Source organism: Juglans microcarpa x Juglans regia, chromosome 3D (genome assembly GCF_004785595.1).
Source record: "Juglans microcarpa x Juglans regia isolate MS1-56 chromosome 3D, Jm3101_v1.0, whole genome shotgun sequence".
Lineage (NCBI taxonomy): Eukaryota > Viridiplantae > Streptophyta > Magnoliopsida > Fagales > Juglandaceae > Juglans > Juglans microcarpa x Juglans regia.
In genome coordinates, this window is record NC_054598.1 from 8,648,196 (window position 1) to 8,661,670 (window position 13,475).

Here is a 13,475-nt window from a genome sequence, read left to right on the forward strand (position 1 = left end):
CTGAATTGAAGTACTTATCTGCATGTACTTATGCACATAACATATCATTTTAATTAGAAATAATCTATTTAGTAAATTAACCTCATTTTTAATACACCTAACACCCGATGATATGTAAGTATGTTAGCGGGTGAAAAATTACATTTTCTTCAACTATGAAAAAGTATATTAATTGGGGAGATGGCATACGTATATACATCCTTACGTTTTAATATAATTCGTATAATAATATGAGAAATAATAATTACAGTCGTGAGTATGCAAGCGCCGTATAATCATTTTGAAAAAAGTGAATAAATACAGAACCTACATAAAAAAAAATAATTTTTTAATAGTAAACATCACTCTTTTCAAAATGACTGCACAATATTTACAGACTCCACGACTACATATAATATTACTCTACTAATATTTGTTTTTTATGAGAATGCATACTTTTATGTATTATCTTAACAATGTTTGCATGTCCATATATTGTGTGGTCATGCTTTTTTGAACTACTATCAGCCTAGCCACGAGTCAAATTGGAAAAGACCATTTAATCCAATCATAAGCTAAGCCAATCAACAATAGTAGATAAGGCGCATTATTCCGTGTCAATACAGCCACCCACGTAGATGTTGCTGAAGGCCAGCTAGCAACAACATGCAGCTGCTCAACATGCAATGCTCATTTCTCACTCAAAACAATATGGAAACGAGATAACACCCAATCCTAAATCATCATCATTACAATTAATCTTCGATCGGCATTCAAAAGATTTTCCAAGCAAGAAAGCAAGCAATGCTACTTGGTGTACATATGAAAACAAGCAAATTAAGTATGCCAAAGAATAAATGTACGTCCCAATCTTGCAGTCTTAACCCAGCTTTGATCGAAAGCTATACTTTGTCAAGTTGGACGATTCCCTATGCATTCTCGTTGCGAAATGTGATAATTTTATTGCTCCTAACAACACATGCATGAAATCCGGTTGGATTCAATGGAATTTGGATTTGCAGATTTTAGATTCAACTTGAGCACAAGTCGTCGCGGAATATCAATAATACAAGGAAGATAGCTAGAGAAATTAATCATGTTATAATATTACAAAATACGTACGTAGACACATTCGAGGATTCAAATCAAGAACCCTTCATTATTACTAGCTAACAAGAATTAACACATGATATCATGTAGACCATGCGCGCACTTAGCTTATGCATGTAACAAGCTAGCTAGCGATTAACACCCCCATTATCTGTTGGTTGGGGGTATTAATAAATGTACAAGTGAACCTTCATGGCCAGCAAAAAGATGCAAGTAAGAGCAAAGTAGAGGAGGGAGTGGATTAGTATGGATGCACCACTGGTCTGAAAGTTGCCAAACGCGACGCAGCCATGGCGCCCAGGCACTTGGAAAAGCAGACCCGGAGTTAAAAGCACAAACAGCACCGCAGCCACAAACACTGGACCCCAGTCCGACATCCAGCTTCGAGCTAACTTTGATGATATCTTAAATTATGTGCCTTGGTTAGTGGCAAAAAGAGATCGATCGAGGTAAGTACTGAAGGAATTGGAGTTTCTGGGGAGGTGTTTATATATAAGGAAATCTAGGGCCGGGAGAGAGAGTTGAGACGTTGGTGGAAAGGAAAGTAGATAAAAGAGCCATGTTTGTGGGGCGGAGTTGGTCATGATGACTTGGATGATAGATCCAGTGGTACCGCTAGCTAGTTTGGCACGTCATAGCTAGCTGGGGATTAATGTCTTGGCCATGCTTATTGCTTCCCATTCCTTCTTTCAACAAAAAGTACATTGTGATTGCAGTTCCTTTGTACAGAATATGTATTGTGGAAGCTAAGTGTGTTTCTTTTGTACAGAATATGTATTGTGGAAGCTAAGTGTGTGAGGAACTAGATTAGACTATTCACATATGGTGCGTTTTTATAGTTTTGATAAATAATATTTACAGTTATATAGAGAGTGCATTTCACATTTTTTTTGAAAAAAAAAATGAATAAATATAAAATCTATATAAAAAAATTAATTTTTTAATATATGATAGACCTCATTCTTTTTTAAAATAAATGCACGACACTTATACAACTCATGACTGTATCTAAATAAACTCAAAGAGTAATACTAAGTACAAGCCCTAAATAAACAATCTTCATACAACCCATTTGTAAAACAGAGCATCTTCGGGCAGGTGGCACCTATAAACGGCATTTATCGGAGACGAATCACGAGCTGCCACGTAGGTGTTCTTCAGTAAACCATTCAACACGCATAGCAGGGGATCACTGCTCTCTTCCCTTCCCACTCGACGAAAACACTCGCTCTCACTGTGCTCTCTCGCTCTCACTGCTCTCTCGCTCGACGGAACCTCTCTCGCTCTCCATCACTCTCCTTCCCTCTCCGAACACCATAATCGATCTCCAGAAGCTCGCTCTCTCTCTCTCCCCCTTCGATCTGACTTGTCCCTCATGAAAACCCTAAACCGATCTTCGAATCTCTCTCCTTCTCTCTCTCCCCTTCGATCTCCCTCACGAAAACCCTAAGACGAAGTTCAGAAGCTCTCTCTCTCTCTCTCTCATTCCCTCTCTCTCATTCGCTCTCTACTTCGATCAAGAACCTGGAATTAAGACCCCGAAACTCTGACCTGCAACTTCACCGTCGGAGGACCTCAAATCAGGTACCAATTTCTCTAATCTCCGATTTTCTCTTATTCCTAATTTTTTGTAATCCCTAATTTTTTGTAATCCCTAATTTCTCTAATTTTTTGTAATCCCTAATTTCTAATGGTCTGTGTTTTGTGTGTTTTGATGTAGGGTTTTTGGTGTTGGTTTCTCACTGTCTGCACAACGACAAACCAGTCAAAATCATGGTTTGTGTTTTGTTATTCTCTAGTTTTCTCTAGTTTTCAATTGTAATCTAGAATGAAAAATCTGTGTATACACTTTGTCACACACAGAAAATGCATTATCGGTCTGTGATTTTTTACATTGGTGGCATATATTCTATACCACTTTGTCACACACAGGAAAAGCATCCCAAGAAACCATCAAATTAAACTGACATATAGTATTTATCCATGTTAGACTACTCCAGTAACACCTCGGCCACAAGTTGATTGATTACATTGTTTTAGGGATTGATTTAATATTGATTACATTGTTTTATACTCTCTAGTTTTTAAGGGATTAATTTAATATTGATTACATTGTTTTATGTTGGAATGAAGGATTTTGGGTGGAGTTCGGATAGTGATGATATTGAGATACTAACGACTAGAAACTGTCCACAAGTTGTGTATGAAACTATTGAGGATGAAACTGTAGATAATCAATGTAATGTGAATTTGGGAATATGATTGAATATGGGAGATGGCGTGAATTTGGGAGATGGTGATGGAGATGGAGTGAATATGGGAGATGGAGATGGAGTCAATGTCATTTCCACTTCTAGTAGTGGACTTTTTGAACCGTTCATTGGGAAGGAATTTGATGAAGTTGAGGACGCCCAAGTATTTTACAAGGTGTATGCAAGACGAAAAAGTTTTACAACGAGGACCAACCATACCCAATTATCGAGAGAGGACAAAAAATTAATTGAAGTACACTATGTTTGTATAAGGGAAGGATTTAGGCATGAAAGTCTGAAACAAAAAGAAAGATAAATTCCCGAACCAGCTAAAACAAAGATTGGGTATAAAGCTAGCATGTGTATAAAAAAAGATGGTGAAAGGTGGGTAGTATGCAAGTTTTACTCTCAACACAATCATGAGCTACTCATACCAAGAAGTACTAGTATGCTCCATGGACACAGAGGAGTGACACGCGTGCAAAAAAACCTCATTCAGACTTTGAATGAGTCTAGTGTACCGACAAGGAAGATAATGTCGGTATTAAGCAAAGAAGTAGGTGGTGATTTTAATATTGGTTGTATTGGAAAAGACGTCAAAAATTATTTGGGAAATAATAGAAAAAAATTGTTTGGAGAGGGAGATGCACAAAGGTTGTATGCATACTTTCTTGAACGATAGTGTAAAGAACCTGAGTTTGTGTACTCAATGCAGGTCGATGAGAATGGGTGTATGGGAAGCTATTTTTGGGCAGATGCAAGATCAAGATTTGCATATCAGTATTTCAGAGATGTTGTCATATTTGATGCGACGTACCTCACAAATGTTTATAAGATGCCATTTGTGCCGTTCTCAGAAGTTAATCATCATCACCAAACCATAATGTTTGGTTGTGCGTTGTTAGTGAATGAGACAGTTGAATCCTATATATGGTTACTGAGAACATGGCAGGAAGCAATGCTTGGGCGTGTCCCGTCAACCATTATTACTAATGATGACAAAGTAATGGCCAAAGCCATTGCATAGGTACTCCCAAATACAACTCACCGGTTATGCTTGTGACATATTTTACTAAAATTTCCAGAACATTTTACACATGTCTATAACAAGTTTCAACTTTCAAAAAGAGTTCCATCATTATATTCATGATACTGTAACATCTGATGAGTTCGAGGAGGAATGGGTTTCAATACTAGTGAAGTATGGTCTAAGTAGGTAATGATTGGCTCCAAAATCTTTACAACAGAAGAGAGAAGTGGGTCCTGGCTTACTTGCAAACGACATTTTGTGCCGGGATGTCAACCACCCAAAGGAGCGAGAGCATAAATAAATTCTTCAAGGATTATATGCGATCGAGCATGATGGTGAGTGATTTTGTGCATTAATACGAGAAAGCCTTAGATGCACGCTATTTTAAGGAGAAAGAGATAGATGTGAGAACGAAATCGAGTAGGGCAGTTTTGAAAACATGTTGGGAAATTGAAGAAGAGGCGGCCAAAGTATATACAAGGAAGTCCTTCAATATCTTTCAAGACAAGCTATTCAATTGCCAACGATACAAATCAACAAAGGTTCAGCAAGAGGGTGAGGGTAAAATGTATGAGGTGGCACCTAAGGCCAGGGACAAACGTATCTATTATGTGACTTTGGACTGTAAAGAAGCAAAGGCAATATGTATATGTCATATGTTTGAGTTTGTGGGTTTTCTTTGTAGGCATATCATATGTGTATTCATGAAGAAATCAAATTTAGATAGTTTGTCACATCAGTATGTTCTAGAGCGATGGACCATCAACGCTAAGAATCGAGCTATCCGTGAAATACCAAATCCCGAGTGGCATGTTTCCACACAAGAAGATCCGATCATGCGAAAAAGCCATTTAATGATGAAGTTTTACGATATTGCAGAACTTGGGTCACAATCAAGGTTTAAAATGGACCACATTTCTCTTGCCTTGGACAAGGTACACAAGGAGTTGCTTCTCATGGATAGTATTGAAGAACAAAATTTAGACGGCAGAGACATGTCACATAACGAATCCCCTGCGTTAAGATCACAAGTAATATCAAATTTCTCACAAACTATACAAGATCTTCAACTGGTGCCAACGAAAGGAAGACCAAAATCTTTGAGAGCAAAGAACCCGAGAGAGACTCAATCAGTGAAGAAAAGGCATTGTAGCATTTGTAAGATTGAGGGTCATACCAAAAACAGCTGTCCTTTATTGGGGTATAGTACAAATATTCAAATTTTTGTTTGTATTTTACTCATATAACTTTATTTTTATGCGTTTTTTGTCTTTCATGTAGAGATGTTGGAAATGTAAATGACAACATGTCACAAAGGGTGGATCAGTATTGAAAAAACATGAGGTTGTTGTTCTTTTGTTTGTTCGGCAGTTCTATGTATGGATTTTGATGGTAGTGTTATTGTGGGAAGTTCTTTGATTTTTTTTTAATGTTACAGGAAATGGCTGGTTCCGATAAAGGCATTGTTTCCTTGGAGTCTGTGATCATAATTTGGAGATGTTGAATTTCTGGGCTTAATGTATTTGGAGCATCTAATATATTTGTATTTTGGCTATTTTGAATATTTGTATTTGTATTTGTTTCCTTATGCAATGTTTCCATATATAATGTTTTTTAAGTATTGGGAAATTAATTTCAAAGTTTTTTAATGCTAGTATGAGGCTCCAAATTACACATTCAAACAAGGCTAGTAGTTCCAAATTACACATCGAGACAAGCGATGATATGTCATATGAATTACAAAAGATGTATATAATTTTATTTTCCAGTTTATCCCGTTTACAGGAAGGGCATTAATATCTTGGTGCCATTAATCAGGATCAAACAAACATTGATATCTTGGTGCCATTAATCTGGGGTTAATTTGCCATCCTTTTAAATCTCTTGTAACAGGAAGAGCATCAAAACAGGAATTGTATGGGTGGTGTAGTGGAAGTGCTTTTTATTTATTCATTTCTTCCTCTACTCATCTTTCACTTCTCTCAAGGGACGAAAAAATGGTGCTCGTTTTCAGTGAGATGGCCGAATTACAAATTACCAAGTGGACATTTGAAGGGATTTTTGACTCCCTAGAATAGATTAAAAACAATTTCATGCAACTGTCACTTAGTCATCATGTTTTGATATTTCATAACAGTTGCAAGTAAAGCTTTAATAGGAATTGAAATTTCATTCATGTACCAAGAACACGTAGGATAAGAATAGATACAAAACAATACAAACCCATGACATACATGAATATCGTTCAAACCTTGACATACATGACTATTGTTCAAACCATCACAAAAATTACAGCACAAAGCAAAACAATACAAAACCATGACAACAATAGAACTTGTAATGTTTCCTTGTACTTCTTTTCCGTAGCTTTGAATTTTGCTTCTTCAGCCATTACACGTGTTTCATTGATCCTGTTGTTCCTTCTTTGAGCTAACTCCAATGTAATTTTGCAACATCTGTTTTGTTCCATTTCAAAATCAATCCATTGAAAAAATCCGCACTGTTTGTCCATCTTATACTTTGGACAATTGAAAAATCGTCTGCCAAAACTAGTATCTTTGGCAGAAATCCTTAGCTTTGATGGAATTCCACAGTGGCAAAGTAGTATATCCAACCCAGCTTTATCTTTTGCTCTTGAACTCAAAGAACTTGAACTAGAGCTAGCATCGTTGTTATACTGCATTTTACACGTCAGTTATGGTAGCATATACCGAATAAAAGCAACATTTAGATGAATAATTGTGGGATTGGACACCTGGCCAAAGCTTAAGTGGTTTGGAGGTGAGACACAACAAAACATCCATGAAATATGAGTTATTCTACAAGGAAGCGTTATACCATTTAGAATTTCTCATGAAATATATACAAATAAAGTGACAAACAACATGAATAAAGCCCCTTATTTTAGAAAATACACCAAAGATAATAAAGTGAATATCTGAAAAACTAAAGATATCAAGACCGAGCCAACACTCCTGATAATGCTTAAAAGCTTCAATTATGGCCGTATAAAGGATGAACACATTCGATATAAAAAATCTTAAGCCATTACGTGTAATTTCAGGCCTACATATAACTGTAGCATCAATTTTTTTTCATATTTGGCAAAAACTATCAATGGTTAAAGAGGCAGAATTCTGTAAACAACCAAACTAAATCCAAGAAATGCATAACTAATTGGTTAACATAAAACTTACACTAATTGATTCAAGATCATAACAGATGGAGCAGTTGAATTATAATAATTGTGAGGAGCATAAATGAGTATACGCTAAGGTTTTTACCATTCTCTTTTCTAGGGTAAGATTATGATTACCATATTGACTTCTCCAATTTTGGTAAATGTTCCAGAACTAACCGTAATAAAAATTAGTACACTATGAATTGGGTTGCATATCAGAACGTGAAGAAAATTACCTTCATTCTTTGGTGGAGTCGAGGGAGGGTTAAGGTTTTGTGGGAAATAGATTGTAAAAAAAACCTACAAAAATAATCAACTGAAAATTAGGAATACAAAAAATAAAACCCTAATCTACTGTGAGGAGAAGAAAAATTTCAATCCAAATCCAAATAGCACTACCTCAACGTCTTTCTTGCAGGTTTCGTAGCGGCACTACCACCGAGGTCATTCCAGGGTCACGAAAGGGAAGGAAAGTGACCGAGATGGAGTGAGAGAGCAGAGCATAAACTTCAAAATCACATATTCGGAGAGAGTGAGGTTCCGTCGAGCGAGAGAGCAGAGAGAGCACAAAGAGAGGGAGTGTTTTCGTCTATTATGGTGGTTTTTGCCTTTCGCGATCGAGAGAGCGAGAGACGAGAGAGAGGGAGTGTTTTCATTTTCGTGAGAGAGAGAGAGAGAGAGCAGAGAGAGGTTTTCATTTTCATTTTCATTTTCGTTCGAGAGAGAGAGGGAGTGTTTTCCCTATAATACACATCTCTTCACGTCTTCATGTACCGCATACGTGGCAACTGGCCATTGGATTCCGATATATGCAGGTTATAGGAGACACCTGTAGGAAGGTTTTCTCTTTGTAAAAAAAGTGCGTCTAACTAATAAATAATAGTTCTTTTACACTTTTTTAAGGTAAGATCTATTTTTTTATAAGACCTTAAGTCTGATTTGAAATTTGTACAAATCATTTCTCAAATAGACGTTGTTTTAGGCCCCGTTTAGATTCAAAACTTACATCAACTCATCAATACAACTTCTTCAAATTCTCACATAAAATATAATAAATAATTTAATTTTTTTAAATCTCAAAATAATAATATTATTAAAAATAATATCATGATAATAATTTATTCAACTCATTTAAAATTATCTCTAACTCATATTTAAATTCAAACCGACCTTAATGGCCGTGAAGGAATCATTGCTTGCCAGCCCATTTACATTGGACCGCTACGGCATCCCCTTCTTGATGAAACCTACTCCCATTTTAATTTACCTTTTGGATCGCACAAGCAAATCTACCCGTGTTTGGCGATTGGATTCGAAAAATTCCACCCTCAGATATCTTGAATGGATGCATATGTCATTCCAGCAATCTTTCCTTTACTTAAAATAATGGAAGAAAAATGCTACTTTATCTATTTATTTTATCTGACATTTCATGTATTTTAATTTTTTATTTAATAATTAAAGAAGTAATTATTTATATGTTGATATTTTTTTTTTACATTTTTTAAAAATAAATAACAAAAAAGTGTGAATTAAAAAATTAAAATGTTGAATTTCACCTAACGCTCAGATTGAGCTGGCTCTCTGACTCATAATGGAAAAGTCATTTTCACCTCCTCTTATTCTATAAAATGATCCCTTAGTTTTCTAGGTTTGTGGACGCCATTGGACACAAGTCTTCCATATCCATTAGAAACCCGTTTCTTAAAAAACACGTTTCTTAAAAAACAGTTCTGCTGACATGCATAAGGCTATCACCAGGGGTCCTCCAGGAGGAAGAAAAAAAAACAAACACAAAAGTTGGAAGCCGCAGCGCAGCTCTTTCGTTTCTCTCAGTAAAACTCACCTCTCACATTCACATTTATATTTATATTTTTATCAGCACCGTTCCTTTATACCGTTAGTTATTTTTTTATTTTTATTTTTCTATTTTTTTCTATTTTTTAATATTTTTAAAAAATAAAAAATAAACTAATATATTTAAAATCACTTCTTTAATTACTAAGTAAAAAAAAAATTTACTCAGCCGTACACTGTAGGTCCAGTGTGGACGGCATAGTATCTTTTCTCATTTTCATCACCAACATCCCACATCCACATTTATATTTTTCAACTTGCAAGTATTTTGCAAGAGTTACAAAAAAAAGAATAAATAAACAAAAAGAAAAAGCTTAAAACCCAAACTTCATTCTCAAATATGAGTCGTAACAGTAAAACCCAAATCTGAGTTGTTTTCATGATCACCAACATCCCACATCCACATTTATATTTTTCAACTTGCAAGTATTTTGCAAGAGTTACAAACAAGAATTAAAAAAAAAAAAAAAAAACCCAAACTTCATTTTCAAATATGAGTCGTAACAATAAAACCCAAATCTGAGATGGACTGAGTTGTTTTCATCAACAACATCTCACATCCACATTTATATTTTTCAACTTGCAAGTATTTTGCAAGAGCTACAAACAAGAATAAATAAACAAAAAAAATGCTCAAAAACCCAAATTTCGTTCTCAAATCCAATTCGAAACAGTAAAACCCAAATCTAAGATGGTCTGAGTCGTTTTCATCACCAACATCCCACATCTAGAGAGAGGGCAAGGGAGTCTCGAGCAAAGGGATGGACTTAGGGAGTTAGGAATGTTTCATTCAACGGAGGTGGGGTTCATGTAACACCCAGACTCAATCCCAACAGACTAAATCTGTGTGTTATAAAATTCTTTAGGGATTAATATGTGTGGGAAGCTACTTGAGATTTAACGATAAATTTTGAATAAGCTACAAGTCCAAATTTTATTTTGGTGGAATTTGGATTTTTGGGCATAATACTCATGACTCATAAATGTCACTGTTGGCCCTAGAATTGCAAAGAGACAAAGAGGTGGAGTAAAGAGAGAGAGAGAGGAGCACCGAATGAAGTGTGTGTGTGTGAGAGAGAGAGGAGCATGCATGGCTTTGCCCTATAATCACGGAGAGACAATAGAAAAGAGTAAAGAAGGAGACAAAGGAACACAGGAGGAAGTGAAAGAGAAGCACGACAAGGAGAGAAAAGCCAGTGTTTCAATGGATGACTTCGTGCACGGGGAGATGAAGCACGAGTAGAGGAAATGGGTCCTTTAAGCCGAGGATATGAAGATAGATTAAAGGAGATTCATGGGTTTAGAGAGAGAAGAGCAGAGGAAAAGCGTGAATGAGGAGAGGATCTAGGGCCAATTTGAGTGTTTTTATATTTAATTCGTGAATCCGGTTTGTCACATTAGGTATGTGGTGTAGAATATGTAAGCTAGCTTATGAGAATATTTATTCAAAAAATAATACCTTGACATGAGTTCCAATAGTTTAATTTGTTTTAAATATTTTTTTCTTTTTGTCAAACGTGTTGCATGAATAAAAAATGAGTCATGAGAACCTACATTCATTTAACTAAAAAAAACGTTATGTACGTGTACAAGTCTAGCGTAAGTCCGTTTGGAAATGGTAATAAAATAATTTTGTATATTTTTTTTTTATTGTGGTTCACTTTTTTACAAAATATTTGCATCAAATTTATACATTTTAAATCTGTACAAATCATTACTAAAAAAAACTTGCTTATATATAACGTGAACAACACTTGACAAATTGTTGATGAAGATGAACATAATTATATAAGGCAAAACAAATTCACAACTTTGGAATGTCATATAATGCTTGGAATAAAATTTTCTAACTACAAAACAAAACATCATGCACAATATTAGAGTGGATCATTAACACCACGGATTTCCTTATCTTTATGAGACTAAATAATATTTTAATTTAAATAAAAATGTAAAAATGATAAATCACATATTAGTTAAATAAATGTGTGTGATGTAAGACTTGGATAATGATAAAGTCACCAAGGATTTCTACAAACAATTTCTACCGATTTGTATTATTATTATTATTTTTTTAGTTAAGGAAATATTTTTTAATAAGTTTATGAGTTTTAAAAACAAAAAATAAAGTGCAAAATGCACCGTCGGGAGAAAGGCTCGATAGTTGTACCAGCGTCGGTAAAATTTATTTGTAGCATTTCTCTTCTATGAAGCATGCTATAAGCCTATATGTATGCTCCATTTGAGAGAGAAACAAAAACAATCCCGTTTGGAAATTGACATGACATGACCTCATATAGGATGGATCGCACGCAGCAACGCTGCCTTCTTTTTCGGCCAACTTTTTTTTCTCGGCAAGTGATAATGTTGTTGATAAGGAGGAAGACGACCCCACGCTACAAAAATCAAACACCCATGAATGACCATATGATACACGAAGCCAAGGCCGAAGCTTCGTTTTTTCCTTCAAATTAATAAGCCACGCCACAAGGAACCCCATCACTTTCTTTTATTTCTTTTTTTTTTCCCCCATTTTTTATATGTTTTTTTAATTTTTAAGTGCTCGTGGAGAAGAAAAGAAATATAAAGTATCATTAGCGTATAAAGCAGCTTCCTTCCTTGACTTCTATGCTGTCTAATTCTTCTTTAGTCATGTACGAACGTAATAGTTTCAACTTTCAATCGAGAATGAGCGGTCGTCACCGGCACGTGCTATTATTTTTATATAAAATGATATATGTGATTTTAAGACTAATAAAATTCGTGTACTTGTTTTTTATAAATAGATAAGTTTGGAATTTATATATATATATATATATATAAAATGATTTGTATAAATTTTAAATAAATAAGTCTCATGCAAGTCCTTGTAAAAAAGTTGATTATATTTTAAAAAAATGTAAAAAAATTATTCTTTATTAGTGGAACCCACTTTTTTTACAAAAAAACTTATATGAGATTTATCTATTTATGACTTGTACTTAAGAGCATTGTCATTGGATTAACCAAATGTCTTTTCATCTTTAAATTTTGTAAATATTATCCATATTTGCTCTATATTGAATTCGCTAAATTGTTTTTATCTAAAATATAAGTTACAGTAAATTCATTCTTCTTTTTAAATATGAAAAGACCTATCGTAAGTCTAAAAGTATTTTTTGAGATTATTATATTATAGATATGATTTTTTATTCATATGAGATTTTACCATCTATATACATATAAGATTATTATATTATAGATTGGTAGATTGTGAAAATAAAAATGAATATGATTGTTGGAGATTATTGAAGATTGTGAAAATAAAATAAAAATTAATTAAAAAATATAAATAATAAAAAATAATAATATTTTATTATTATAGAGAGTGTGATGACTAATTCAATGTAGACTTCAAGTTTTGAATTATTAGCTAAAAGTGAAAAAGCTAAGTATTAGATAAAATTTGAACAATAGGATGACTACTCTAATGCTAATGCTCTAATATGACTCTATAAAAAACATACTTTTCGCAAGGTTTGTATATTTCAAAACGAGAAATAATTTGTATAAATTTCAAATAGATAAGCCCTGGTGAAAAAATGGATTGCATTTAAAAAATGTAAAAAAACTAATCTTTATTAAAGAGATTTAATTTTTTACAAATGATTTATATGAAACTTGTTTATTTGAAGCTTGTACCTAGTATTACTCTTTCATAATTATATAATATTTTTTAGGTGTCATTTGGATAGTGAGTTAGATGAAAATTAAAAGTTGAATAAAATATTATTTTTTAATATTATTTTTTTAAAAAAAATTGAATAATAAAGTCTTTAAAAAAAATATAGACTGATCGGTTTAAATGCTTATTAAAAATCAAATATAATTGAAACTCTAACCACCCCCCCCCCCCAAAAAAAAAAAAAAAAAAAAAAAAGAACAAAAATTCTAAACAAAAAGAGTGAATTAATCCATCTTGCTTGATGGAGATGTCAACTGAGCATTTAGCAAATTGTAATTATGGCTCTCGCGATTAGGCTTAAGAATTATGCTATCTACCATTTTTTGTTTTATACTCTGATCA

General features: G+C 33.9%; 1 protein-coding gene and 1 long non-coding RNA gene across 2 annotated transcripts; both read right to left on the reverse strand.

Moving 5' to 3' along the window:
- Positions 1–143: 143 nt before the first annotated feature.
- LOC121254132 lies at positions 144–7,060 on the reverse strand. Its single transcript, XR_005938582.1, has 3 exons — positions 6,767–7,060; positions 2,360–2,366; positions 144–153 (listed from the first exon to the last, which is right to left on the reverse strand). It is a non-coding gene; the product is annotated as an uncharacterized LOC121254132 (long non-coding RNA).
- Positions 979–1,673, reverse strand: LOC121254131. The gene has a single exon (XM_041154097.1). The coding sequence runs from the start codon at positions 1,464–1,466 to the stop codon at positions 1,257–1,259; it is 210 nt and encodes a 69-aa protein (XP_041010031.1). The 5' UTR covers positions 1,467–1,673; the 3' UTR covers positions 979–1,256.
- Positions 7,061–13,475: the final 6,415 nt, after the last annotated feature.

Excerpts from the sequence above, each read along its gene's own strand:
- LOC121254131 (XM_041154097.1), bottom strand. The coding sequence starts at position 1,466 with ATGTCGGACTGGGGTCCAGTGTTTGTGGCTGCGGTGCTGTTTGTGCTT.